Here is a 13,912-nt window from a genome sequence, read left to right on the forward strand (position 1 = left end):
AAAGCAAAAAAAAGGGCAGAAATAAAAATGCTACACTCAACATCTAAACAACATATATAAAGTATTAGAAAAGAGAAAATATTACAAGGTCAAAAAAACTGGAGCTATTTGTTTGAAATGGGAAAAAAAAAAAGCTAGTAAGTGACTAATCATTTCAGTGATGCACGATCAAACTTTAAGCCTACTTTCCTATTCTACCGTCTATGGCCTTCACTTTACCGCAGCTCCTTAAAAAGGTAGCCTAAACAACAACAACAACAACAACAAAATAAAAAGGGAGTCTACCATAGCAACTCCCATTTGTGTTCCTCAGTCATATTTTATGCCTATTATTTCTCATGTGCCTCACTGGCTTAAGATTTTCTGGTTCTCCCTTTCTCTACAACCTCGTCTTTGCCAGTTAAATGGGTTCAGGTTCAACTATCATCCGACGTATGTAGATGACTCACTCACACCCACTCTCCTAGGCTATTCTGGATACCACTGCTTGTTGCCTCAAACTTAACACGGCTCAAACACAACATAGTCTCTCTTACACCAACTCCTCCCCTAGTCTTTCATTTCTTCTATTAATGACATCATTATCATCCCAGTTACCCAAGGCCACTGGTACTCATTTGATATAGTTTGGATCTGTGTCCACTCCAAATCTCATATTGAAATGTGATCCACAATGTTGGAGGTGAGGCCAAGTAGGAGGTGTTTGGGTCATGGGGATGGATTCCTCAAGAACGGCTTGGTGCTCTCCTTACAATAGTGAGCAAGTTCTTATGAGATCTGGTTGTTTACAACTGTGTAGCACCTCCCTGACTACTACCTTGCTCCTGTTCTCGCCATGTGACGCGTCTGCTCCCTCTTCACCTTCTCTCAGGAGTTGAAACTTCCTGAGGCCCTCATTAGAGGCAAATGCTGGAATCACACTTCCTGTACAGCGTGCAGAATCATGAATTAATCACCTCTTTTCTTTATATGTTATTCAGTCTCACGTATTTCTTATACAGCAATCTAAGAATGGCTTAAGATGTCATTCTCTCTGATCCCAGACCCAGTTCTACCTCATTTTAATAGCTCCTACATTTATCCCCTCATTTTCTTCTCTTGTGTCACTATCATCATCCAAATGAATGTTTATCATACCTTGCCCAATACTGCTATACTTGCTGCTGGCTGATTAATGTTTAAGTGCCACTCTGTCAATGGTAAAAAATGTAAAAGCCCCCCTTCTACAGTTTGTGACCTGAACCCATCCACCCCACTAGCCTCATCTTCACAGTCGAGACACAGGTACCATGAGTGAGTCCTTTATTGTGGCACATTCTTTCACACTGCTGTGCCTCTGTTCATGTTTCCTGTCTAAGCTCCCTGCCCTCCCAACTTGTATATGGTTAAGTCCTAATCCTCCTTGAAGACCCCGCTCAGAACTTGCCTTCTCTGGGACAGCTGTGCTGCTCCCCACAACAGACAGTGGTACCAACATTTTGCATATGCTTTTATTACAGCATTTACAACACTGTATGGCAATGGTCTGTCTCCCTATTAAACTGTGATATCCTCAAAGACAGAATAGGTGTCTTTCATCTCAGTGTCTCTAATGAAAGTACAATGTTGGCTGAATAAAAAAACCGATAGATTTAAAGCCCACCATGACATTGCATCAATCCTACTTTCTTTTTTGTATCACATATCCTGTGACCTAGTCAGAGTTAATCACTGTTTCTAGTACATATAAAAGAGTTCCTACTTCTGTCTTTTCTGGCTTTGCTAAATGGTGTGCTGTTTTCTCAAATCTTTTCTCTACAGAGTCATCGGAGAGGTAAAGAGCATGGCTTTCAGAGTGAAACTAACTGCATCTAAATCTTCACTCTACCTCTTATCACCTGATGACCTTGAGTAATTTACGTTACCTCCTTTCCTCATCTGTACAATAATCCAACTAACAGACATTGTGAGGGGGGCAACATGTGATGATAAAGCTCTCCCTTCTCCTTCCTGTTTGAATGTGGACATGCCAAGGCTAGTGTCTAGGAGTTGCCCTGTGTGTATGAGGAAGGAGGAGTGAAAAGGCAGGAGCTTGGACTTCTGATGACTGTGGAGCTGAACAAGCCCTGGACTGCCTACCTTGAGACTTCTTTTTATAAGGAAAAAATTTAAAAAATAAACGTCAAAGTCAATTATTTAGGTTTTCCTTCATATATCTTGATTTCTAAACTTTCAGCTTGAATCCTACCTGATACGCCTCAGCTGACAGTAACCACTTTTTTGAAATTTCTTAGCACTTTATCTGCATGTCTCTCATAATTATAATCTTTTTCACTTATGCAAATGCTTACCTTTTCTATTAGACTGCACATTTCAACAGGATAGACCCAAGTCAAATTCATCTTAGTTCATGCTATCATGCATAACATCATATCTTATAAAGTTAAAACCTAATACAAAAAAGCATTTTTTAAACTGCAAAAAAATGCATAAGCTTACTATCTGGTAACTCTATCAAAGATACAAAGGTAGATGGTAACATTTTAAACTTTAAGATAAACATAAATATATTTTAAAATTACCCAGTATATTATAGATATGGTATATTTTAAAATTTGACTAAAAACATGAAATTATTATTAATAATATGTTATCACTAACTTGAAATGCTGGTATTCAGGCAGCCAGCAAACACATAAGTCTGCAAAAGACATTACTGAAAATACCTTCATATTTTCGATAAAAATGTTGAAAATATGTATTACCATTCTAATCGCTCCACCTTTCCCACGATTCTTCACGAGGGTTATCACACGTACTTTGTCACTTCCATATTTCTGGCAGTATTTAAAAGCTACCTATGAAATTATATAAAAGTCAGAATAAAATTAATTTGGATTCTAAGAGAATTACCTAAGCTGCGTTTCTCACTTTGGCTTAAACAATGCTATTGTAGTCTGCCCCTTCTTATAACTAGATTATACCCACTGTACATTTTGATGGCCTGGAAGAGTTGTAGAGTTCTTGGTGCCAAGATATAACATTGACCTACTAGGTTGAAGTCATAGCTCACTTTCCTGCAGAGGAACCATCAGAGTGGGCAATGACCTTCTTTTCTTGACTTCTCTACCTAAGCTACTGAGCTGCTTAAAAAAAAAAAAAAAAAAAAACGAAAAAACAAAAGCCATGTGCTGTCTGACTGGTACAAACTTGTGATGGGGCCCTCTATACTGGTTAATGACTTTTGTATTTGTTCTGGTCTACAATTGATCTTATTCCTCAGATAGGCTGTTTGTATCCTGACCATTTCCCCTGAATCTTTTCACTTGAATTCCTCTCTCAGCAGATATTCATGCTGTAACTTCTCTTCTATATCATCAATCTCTTCCTCTCTGCTGGCTCCACAGCCTCAGACTTGCTCAAGCTGCCAGCATCCTAAAAACTTTCCTTTGATTTCACTATTTTCTCAAGCTTCTGCCATTACTCTGCTTTATAATCAAAGCCATGAGATAGTGATCTATATTTGCCACCTACATTTCTTCATCACCCATTTATTTTTCAATCCATTGTAGTATGGCTCAAGCCCTTTGCTTTTCTACATCCCCTTTCCCTTAGCCCATCAAAGGTACTCTCTCCTTTGACAACCATCTCTACAGGCAGCTGTAAAGCTGCTCTCATCTGGCATTTGCCCTCCTCTAACTGTTCCAAGTTTTCGCCTCTAATTCCTTTTGCTTGGCTTGCTCCATAACCCTCACAAGGACCGACTCTACATTGTACAACCACATAGCTACTAGGAAACCCTGGGCCATCTTCTCTTTTCAACATATAAGCTCACCGGGAGTCACTGAAGGAGCTTAATTACAGCTCGTATTTATGAATCTCACATGTCTGTCTACAGCTCGGACTCTTCTCTCCTGTGTCACCTAGTTGTAAACTGGATTAAAAAAAAATTCCAAATTTCATTCATCTCCTCCTCCCACTCTTGCTCAGTCTATATTCCTTGCTACAGCAAATGGCATCGCCGTCTATTAAGTTGCTCAAATTATAAGCCTGAGAATCATCTTCCATTTCTATCACCCATCACAATTCACTGGCTACTGTAACTCATTGACTGATTTATAAAATGCCTCTCAACTCCATGGCATCCTCACATCTTACTGACCTAGTTCAGGGCCTTATCCCCTGAAGTCCACATCTCTAGCCTGATTCCCTAATTCATTCTCAAAGTTATATGAGTAGCCTTTCCGATATGGAAATCAGTTCACATAAGTCCTATTCAAATACCCTCAATGATGACCTGTTGTTCTAAGTATCACATATAGTCCCTTATCATAGCACAGGAGATCCTTTGTGATTCAGCTCTCACCTTTTTAGCCAGCTTCTGAGGCTGCGCCATTAGTCCCTGTACATTAGCAGTATTTGAGATTTCCAGACCATACCACGGTCTCACACTTCTATGCCTTTACTCAGAACGCTATCTTCTAGCTTCCTCACCTGTCAGGCTAGCTTAAGACTCAGCCACTCAAACACCATTTCTCTTTTCTAGCCTCCATGCCCATCCTCACCTTCCCCCAGGAAAAAGAAAACTATAATTCTCATAGCTATATGTATTATGAAAGCATTTTCTCATTCAACTATTACTTTACTCATCACATAATGCAACTGTAAATGTCAGCTACTTAAAGGCAAAGATTTTTATTTCTGGTGTCTGACACACAATCTGAAATCTATCAGTCTCAAAGAGCAAATGCAGCCGTGGTCCTGTGTACACACTCCTGTTATAACACTGTTAACTAGCTGCCAATCCAGCAAGCAGTGCCTCTTTCTTCTTTGCTGTTATGGCCCCAACACTGCATAGTGACAACTGTGAAGCCCTAGGGGATGAACCATGGTTGGTCTAACTCCTCTACGCTGAGGACTTTCACAGCCTCCCTGCAGGCTTGGGTGGTCATGTCAGTAAGCTCTAGCCTGTGAACTTTTGGCATGCGCTTTACTGCAGGGAGGGGTGAGGACTTCTTGTAAAGATTTTCATTTCTAGTTAAAAAGGAGAGAGGCACACAGAGATGATTCTTTTTTCTTTTTTTTTTTTTTTTTTTTTGACATAGGGCTTTGCTCTGTTACCCACACTGGAGTGCAATGGTGAGTTCATGGCTCATTGCAACCTTGAACTACTGGGCTCAAGCAATCCTCTCACCTTGGCCTCCCAGTGTGTTGGGATTATAGGCATGAGCCACCATGCCCATCCCAGAGGTGATTCTTAAAGTCCTGGCTGTCTCTTACTACTCCAGAACATGTAATATTTGTAGCTGTGGGCATTTTGTGATGATGGAATGTGTGAGACTGAAAATATGGATCCAGCAACCTGATCCTATTAAAATGCTAAGCTGATTCTGGAATCAACTATGTGCAGACTTCTTGGCAGGAGAGATAATTAAATTTCTTTATTATTTAAGCCACTCTATGATACAGTTCCTAATTGATAAAAATGTCTAACACCCAGTGCTCTAATCATTTGCTGCATATCTCCAGTATTATTAACAGATATGAACTCCTCCAAGGCAGAGACTGGTCTTCACATCTTTGTATTTTAGTACCAGTCAGAACTCTTGACTCCTGCTTAATAGCTGAAGAAATGTCTGTTCAAAGAACATTTATTTGTGGCCAGGTCCAGTGGCTCACACCTGTAATCCCAGCACTTTGGGAGGCCGAGATGGGCGGATCACCTGAGGTTGGGAGTTTGAGACCAGCGTGGCCAACATGGTAAAACCCCGTCTCTACTAAAAATACAAAAATTAGCTGGGTGTGATGACGCACGTCTGTGATCCCAGCTACTGGGGAGGCTGAGGCAGGAGAATTGCTTGAACCTGGGAGGTAGAGGTTGCAGTGAGCCAAGATCGTGCTGCTGCACTCCAGCCTGGGCAATTGAGCAAGACTCCGTCTCAAAAAAAAAACAAAAAACAAAAATATTATTTGTGCGGTAGGTGTTTACTCTGGAACTGTCCAATACTTTATATTCATCATAGGACTCCAAAACCAAGAAGATAGAGTCATTGCGTAAGTAGCTAAGTGAACTAATGAGACTTTCCTGTGTTAGGATGAAAACCTCCCTCTTGGTATCTAGCTTCAAGGAAGGAACACATTGTGGAAGCCACACCTGTTTGGAATGGACACACACTGAAGCTTTACAGCGTGGCCTTTAGTATACAGGGCAGCAGCTGTCACTCGGCCACCGTTTGTGAACTGAGTTCCTACTGCGTGGCTACTCGCCTTTTTGATATGTTGTTTGAGGATATAATAAACGTCACTGTACAACTGCAGCTTTCTCTTGTATTATACTTTGTGCCTCCTTAGTCTGAAAGGCCTCAAGAACAAGAGCCATATCTAAAATTTTCCTCACACCCCTCAGAGTGTAAGACATTAACCAGGGAATCCATAAATACTACTAAGCGGAAACTGGTTTTTTTGTTTTAAATAAAAACTTCTACTAAATATAATTTCAAGTTTCCATTTCCTCCCAATGTTGGATCAGTGGGGTCAATTGCTTGTCTTGCCTGGGAGGGCATCTCTGATCCTTCCAGTAGAGCAGTGGACCACTCATAGGTCAAGGGCCGCCAAAAGAGTGCTCCTCAGGAGAAGATGCACAGCCTCAGCTGGGTCTAGGCTGCCTCTGTAATCTCAACAGCAAGTGTCCGAAGCTTGTTTTCCATGCCGTTTCCTTCATGTTTCACTAAACTGCTGAGATGGCTTGTGTTCATGACTTTCACATCATACACACTATTCAAAGTGCAGCACTTACCTTTCCTAAGCCAGATCCTGCCAATGCATTCTGTGCATGTGAAAGGACACAGCTGATTCCCAGTGGCTGGTATGAAGGCAGCTTTCTATGTGCATGACTGCTTTAAAAATTATAAGGCAAGATGGAGCAGAAAGAAACTGTGCTTAGGGAAAAATGAAGCACAAATTGATAGGCAACGAAGGTTCCTACTCTCGAGGTTAGGAGGAACTGTGAATGGGCATGTTGCTTCCCTATCTGTTGATCTTCAAAGCTTCCCCGGTCTTATGGAGAAGTTCCATAAATGAAATCTGTTTTTTCTGCAATCTATGCTGTAACAATGGACGGTGTTAGGCACGGCTTTAGGGTCCCTTGATGAATGAAAGTGAGATTTCATATGTGCAAAATTATTCTCTATTTTCTATCTATTGTCAATTCTAAAAGCAAGTGTATTTACCTTTGAAGTCTGATCTTTACTGCCATCATCAACTACTATCACTTCATAAGTGAATGCAGGATCTCGTTTCTGCAAGAAACGAAAAGAAAGTAACACAATTTGGCATAGCTGCCATAAATTATTCTAATAAAATCATGAATAATTTAAAAAACAACTGCTTTAGTGTTGATACATATAAATTTAAATATAAATATTAAGGCACAAACGGCATAAAATAAAAAGGCTAATTAAAAAAAAGAGAGATCCTGGGTAGAGGTGGACAGTGACTATTGACTCAATCTCTCCAAGTCACCTCGCTGTCCCCGGTCTACCTTGTACCCCGGTGGTGGAAGAAGCCAGGTACTTGTGGTGCTACAGCACATTTGAGAGGCTACAAGTGTGCAAGAAAAAAGCTCCCGAGGTTTGAAGTTAGAGACTGCAGATTACTGCTTGGCTGCAGCATTTCTTAGCCTAATGACCTTGGGCAACTTAACTTTTTGGGCCTTTTTTCTTAATAAAAAAAGAGAGCAGAACAATCTACTCTATGTGGCAGATGTGAAAATTATAGGTAATTGGAGAGGTAGAAGCCTCATATATATTAAGGGCTCAATTCCTTTCTTCTTTTCTCTAAATTGAATTTTTGGAGTCAGTAATAAAGTAATACAGGTCTTTCTCTTTCAGTGAATCTTCTATTTCCCTTTTACACAAAAAAACCTAAAAGCAAAGTAAATCAAACCTTTTTTTTTTTTCCCAAGAATTCACTTAATTCTTAATCCCTTCAAGGAGATTCCAGTGGCAGCTAATATTACAATAGAAGGCTGTGTATTATTCCCTTCTTACGTAGGGGAAAGAGGAAGAAAATGTGAGAGGAGACTCTTGAGAATATTGAAGAAATACAAAATCATTTCAACGTCAGTGTAAGTCTTTCAAAAATATCTCTTTTTTCTGTTCATTCAGACTTAGTTTTTCTGTTTATTCAAACTTAGTTTTAAAAAAAGAGAGAAGAATAAAATAAAAGTTAACAGCAAAAACAATATACAATATACCTTTTCTCATAAGTCACAAAAGTAAAAACAGCATTGTAGCATCATACAAAGTCTGCAGACATACACTGTCACTGAATTTTAAATATGTCATCAGGCAAGAGAGGATAAAAATGGGTAGGAGGGTAGGGAAACAGAAATTTCAGCTTCCTGGTTTGTCCCGGGTCACCCACCTGCCTCTGGAGGTAACGTGCTACGTGCTGGACTTATGACTAGCAACAAGCCGAGCAGCAGGCGGCCCAGAGATCGGGGTGCTGCCAGGACTGCCTCTCACAGTGCATCTAGTTTGGGGTCCACAAGCTGGTGACCTGGTCTAGCTTTAATTGGAGATATCATATTAAAAGAGAAAACATGATACCTGTCTCTTCTCTAGATAGCCCAGAGCTTCATCCATCATCACAGGCACTTAAAGAAAAAAAATATTAAAAATCGCTTTTGAAAATGATTTTCCAAGCCCGGCACATTCAGCTTACATACAGAAAAAAGTCCCAATAATCTAACAAGCCCCTCTGGTACTCTCTCAATGGTCATTCCCATCTGGAATCCTGCCTTCTGTCCACATCTTCCTAACTACCTCTTAGAACATTTATCAGTCCCCACTGCCTCAAGATGCTGCTCCTATTCATGACAGCTAATATTCACTTCCGTCTCTGCTGAACTGCAACAATTATCAACTGTGCACACAACACAGCCCACATCTATTAATGTTTTGGCAAAGATAGCGAAGTCAAATACTTTACATTTCTTTTTCTTTCCAAACTACCCTTTACCAAAAAAAAAAAAATTAAAACAGGGCTTACACCGTTTTTCTTCATTGTATGAAGGCACAACGACAGAAAGTTGTTTAGTAGGTGAGTCCCATATGCTGGGTAAAGTTTCTTTCTGGCCTTTGGCATTTAAGAAGAACTTCTCTTCTTCATGTTGATGGAGTGCTGGCATTTTTGAAGCGGTTATAAATGCAACAATGGAAATCTAAAAGCAGAAATGTTAAAAAAAATTATGTTTTACAGATTTTTCTATATGTTAGAATATATCGTCTACTTTTCTTTTAGTTGAATATTCACTCTCAGTTTTTAGTTCATTAACAATGATCTAGAGGTGACTCCAAAATTAAATAGTGAGTCCCCTAACTAGTCCCCTACTATGAACAGATGACTGTCCTTTTTTCTATCAGTAAGGTGCTGATGCCTTAGGAGGCTCTGTCTCTTCCTAGTCATCATTCCTCAGGCCTCCACATCCCAGCTACAATAGGGATCAGTCACTACAGGAAGACCAGTCTACTCTTAGATGCCTTAAAACCCTGATCCTTAGCATGTGTACACACATAGACACACACACACACACACACACACACACACACACACGCACACACGCATACAGTACGGTCGTATCCCTGCTTGGAATCTCTATGTGACAGGACAAATCCATTTTGCAGTGGAACGTACGGGGTGAGAGGCAGACTTCCCATCCAGGACCAGACAGACCCAAGATATAAAAGGAAGATTCCTCAGACTACCAGGTAGGGAAGAACAATGTTTAAGAATATGTTTTTGATACTTAACTCGAATTTGAATTCAGAATACAGCACTTTGTGAAGTATCTAACTTACAGGCTCCCGTATGCACTTGGGAGCTAAGCTTTGGAAATAACCATTCTTTTTAACATCGTTTGTATTGGCACACTTTTTGCTTTCAAAACAATCTATAAATTTTTGGAATGCTACTCATTTGTAATTTAATGACCAATTTTAATATCCTACTGGGTACATACTGAGAGTGAATACCTTTTGATTAGTGGGAGCATAGAGGCAGTATCTAGAACAGTGGTGAAGAGTTCCTACTATGCACAGTAGTGTTTAGATTCATTTCTAAATTTAATTTCCTACTAAAAGCCGGCAGTGCTCCAAAGAGGATGAGTGATTCAGATCTGGGGCAGGAAATGTAGAATGGTGAAATACATATCATACCAGGAAGTGAAGACACTATCAAAGATTATAAGGGCTGTGCCAAAAGAACAAAGCAGTCAACCAACAGGGCTCTCACTGGCCTAGGATGTGAAGATCTGATCATCTTCCCACCTCCCCCCACTAAAAAAAAAAAATATTGCAATGAATCAAACCATGAAACATAACTGTAAATCATAAATTCACAATGATACAGCTAGTGCTCGACTTACGACCACAGTCAGGACCGCGGACCGGTCGTAACATGATTTGGTCATAAGTTGAAATGGTGCACGTGGAGATGGTAGTGCTGCCGGAAGCTGGTCTGCACTGTCGTACGCCCAGGTGGGCAACGTTTGCGCTGCCAGACGCGGAGCAGTCGTGGCTAGCGATTGTGGTCGTAAAGTCGAATGGTTGTAAGTTGCATAGGTCGTAAGTCGATCAATACCTGTACTGAGAAGGGAGACCTAGGCATTTGGGATTCCCTCCCCCTCTGTCATCCACTGTGCATCTCAATAAAAGAGAGAGCAGGCCAGCTGGCGCCTCCTGAATCTCCTTCCTGAAAACAACAGGCTAGGCCTTGGGGAAACTCTCCAGAAGGCACTATTTTTACTTAAAACAAGATCAAACCAGAAACCTTTTCACATGTGAGTCCTAAAACTGTAAACCGGAACCCTTTCATATGTGATTCCTGAAACTGTAAACAGAGGCCTTTTCACATGTGAGTCCTGAAACTATGAACCTAAGATTCTTCCACGTGTAACATTTAAAGTATAAGCCTATATAAAGGCTGAACCTCCCTTTGTTAGAGGAGCTTGGCTGTTAGGCACCTATGCCACCTGGCTCCCAGCTGAAATAAATTCCTTCCTCCTGTATTTGGTGTCCGAGAGATCCTTTCCTGCCACCGCTCCTGCTACAATACCAAAAACGAAAACTGGGTAAGATGCCAGGGAACCATCTCAGCATTTCAAAAATTTGCCTTTTATTTTGTCTTTTATATGTATTAAAGGTATTTCAGGGTAAACAAATACCTGAGGATAAGATTCCTTTCATTATAAAATTCTAGGTAATAAATGAAGGATACAATGAGAATATTTCATTTTGCAACCCACAATGAAATAAAGCACTTAGGCAATGATCCTCAATGCCTACTGAAACCACTAGGCTGATGACAAATTTTATAAACTGGTGGGTCTGGCTGGCAACACTTGAACCTGCAGGTCCATCTTAACACCAGAGACAACTGGCCTTTACATGACTCCTGATGGATGCGACACGAAAGAATCGAAGAAGCATCCCTCATGATTTTTTTCTTGATTAAAAAAACCATCAAGTATGTATCTGATCAAGTCTCTAGATCCTACCTACCAGTTTATGGGAAATTCGAGACAGAGGACGATGTTAAAAGGCATTAAGGGGATGCATTCAGAGAAATCCAAATTGTGAGAAGTTCTACAGGTGGAATGATCATATTAAAGTCAAGGAAAAGAAGAAAAGGGGAGGAGAAACTGTTAACAAATTAAGAGACTCAAGACATCAACGGAGTACACTGTGTGGCACTTGTTTGGATCCTGACTGGAACAAACTGAGACATATATGAGAGAAGTGAGGGGATGTGAACTGAGGAGGAATTTGAAATCACAGAATAAACTCAAATCATCTGTGACCACTTTATTGTGGTATTTTTAAAAGAGAGACCTTATCTGTTAGAAATAAATGCTGAGGATTTAAAGATAAAATGTCTTCAAGTTGTTTTAAAATAATTCAGAAAGGAGCTGAGACTGTGATAAATAAGGAGAGTGGATACAGATGAAGACAAGATGAGGTTTTGAAAAATTATTTTTTAAATGATTTCTTGTTCTGGCCTTTAAAAAATCTAAGTTCTACTAATTGTGTGACATTTGAGTACATGAAACTCATTTCTTCAATCTGTTTCCTTCCCAGTAAAATAACGCTAATGATAACATATGTCATAGCGTTGTTTTAAAGATCTAATGAGATAATTCCTATTAAACCAAGTGCAACACTCAACGTACAGTAAGTACTGCACTCAATAAATGGTAGCTCTTATCACTTGAAGCTAGTGGGAACAAATGCCATCAGTACAATCTCATAAAATCTGTGCAGAAGATCCAAAGTAAGACAGCTTCGATCTAAGAATGTGTGAAACCACCACTTCCCACCCGGCACCCCGCCAAAACAAACAACAAACAAACAAACAAACAAACCCGGTTTGCTCAAAAACTTCAAAAAACAAAAAAAGCCCAAACTCTGAAATCTCCACTTGTCAGGGCAAGATAGGACTCCTCTCTCACCCAGATACTATCAACAAAGAAGTAACGATGCACTGCATTTTATCTGAACTGTAAATTCACACATCCTCTGAAAAGATGGCAGAGTGGCCGTCCTGGCAGTGCTGTCTAGGTAGCTAATCTGAATGTCAAGGAAGCTGAAATCCTCTCCACTTTTACAAACTAGATGGCAGGCTCATTCCAAAATATGTGGGAGAGAGTTCACTTGGCCAATTTTCTGCCACTTAACAATCAGCAAGGGCTTACAATGTTTTTGTTTCGAGAGCAATGGCAAAGAAAATCGAGTTTGAATTCTATGTGCCTTGTTTAGGGACAGTATATTGAGGGTCCTTAATTCTGGAACACAATGCTTCCCCCAATCCACCGCCGACATGGTAATATCAGGAGGCCTGAGGCCTGTCTCTCTCGCTCACCCGTGGGTCTCATCGATCCACGGATTTATTCCCATTCTGTAAAGGATGGCTGTCGTCAGGGCACCGTCACCCCTATTTGCTTAGCCCCATCAGCAAAGGGGGCAGGGTAGCGAGCACACCCCTTCTGGAGACTCCAGACCTCCCCGGGTGGGGCAGAACTGCAGCGGCTGCAGGTCCCGGAGGGAGTCTGGGAGAGGTCGAGGCCGATAGAGCGGGCGGGCAGGGGGCGCGGGCGCCAGGGGCGAGGGAAGCGGCAACGATGCCAGGCTGCGTGGGTGCACCCCCGTGTGAAAAATCTTACAAGTCTCTGAGCACACAAGGAGATAAGGTTCTAAGGGAAAATTAAAGAATCGAAAATTAATTTTCTTTAATTAAAAATTAAAGAAAATTAAAGAACCCGGCCCGAGCCTGTCCCCAACCTCTGTTCTCACCAGTACGAGGGCTGCGGCCACAAGCGCCGCACCGAGCACCGCCAGCTGCAGCAGAAGCAGAGCCATCCTCCATGCCGGGGCCGCTGGCCCTATCCGGCACCTACACACACACGGAAGTGCGACCCAGGGCCCCGCAGCCAGAGAGGCCTCGCCCGCCGCCCGCAGCACCCCCGCGTGGCGAGGCGGAGAACCTGCCGCTCTCGAGCGCTCGGCGCCCCGGCGGTGGAGAGACGCGCTAAGGTTCCTTAGCACCGCGCCAGGTTTAGCAAGTATGCAAGATGTCTACTTAATTTGAATTTCAGATTAAAAAAAAAAACAAAAACTAATCTTTTTTTTAACAGCTTTATTAAGATATTTACATACTACACAACTCATCCAGTTAAAGGCTTCAGGTCTATTACATTAGTTTTTATAAATTTTGGTAAAATAAAACAAAACTTACCATTTTAATCATTTTAACTTTACAATAGTGAGTGGCATTAAAAACATTCACAATGCGGGGCAACCATCACCATCTATCTGTAAAGCCTTCCTAGCTCCCTCCAGGTTCTGGTAATAACTAATTGCATGTCCTATTTGGGGCA

At 41.0% G+C, this 13,912-nt stretch overlaps 1 protein-coding gene across 2 annotated transcripts in view; it reads right to left on the minus strand.

The window, feature by feature from the left end:
- ALG5 (ALG5 dolichyl-phosphate beta-glucosyltransferase) overlaps positions 1-13,467 on the minus strand; it is a 46,689-nt gene extending 33,222 nt beyond the window's left edge. Inside the window, exons 1-5 of one of the 2 annotated variants that reach the window (XM_017537985.2) lie at positions 13,329-13,455; positions 9,031-9,202; positions 8,589-8,635; positions 7,209-7,277; positions 2,745-2,837 (exon numbers count right to left, since the gene is read on the minus strand). In XM_017537985.2, the coding sequence (XP_017393474.1) occupies positions 2,745-2,837; positions 7,209-7,277; positions 8,589-8,635; positions 9,031-9,202; positions 13,329-13,394 (447 nt within the window). In that variant the 5' untranslated portion in view covers positions 13,395-13,455. Of the gene's footprint in view, positions 1-2,744; positions 2,838-7,208; positions 7,278-8,588; positions 8,636-9,030; positions 9,203-13,328 lie in introns of both variants that reach the window. The other variant, XM_017537987.2, reaches the window with a different exon arrangement.
- Between the last annotated feature and the right edge of the window lie 445 nt (positions 13,468-13,912).

This window comes from Cebus imitator, unplaced genomic scaffold, assembly GCF_001604975.1.
Source record: "Cebus imitator isolate Cc_AM_T3 unplaced genomic scaffold, Cebus_imitator-1.0 Scaffold108, whole genome shotgun sequence".
NCBI lineage: Eukaryota > Metazoa > Chordata > Mammalia > Primates > Cebidae > Cebus > Cebus imitator.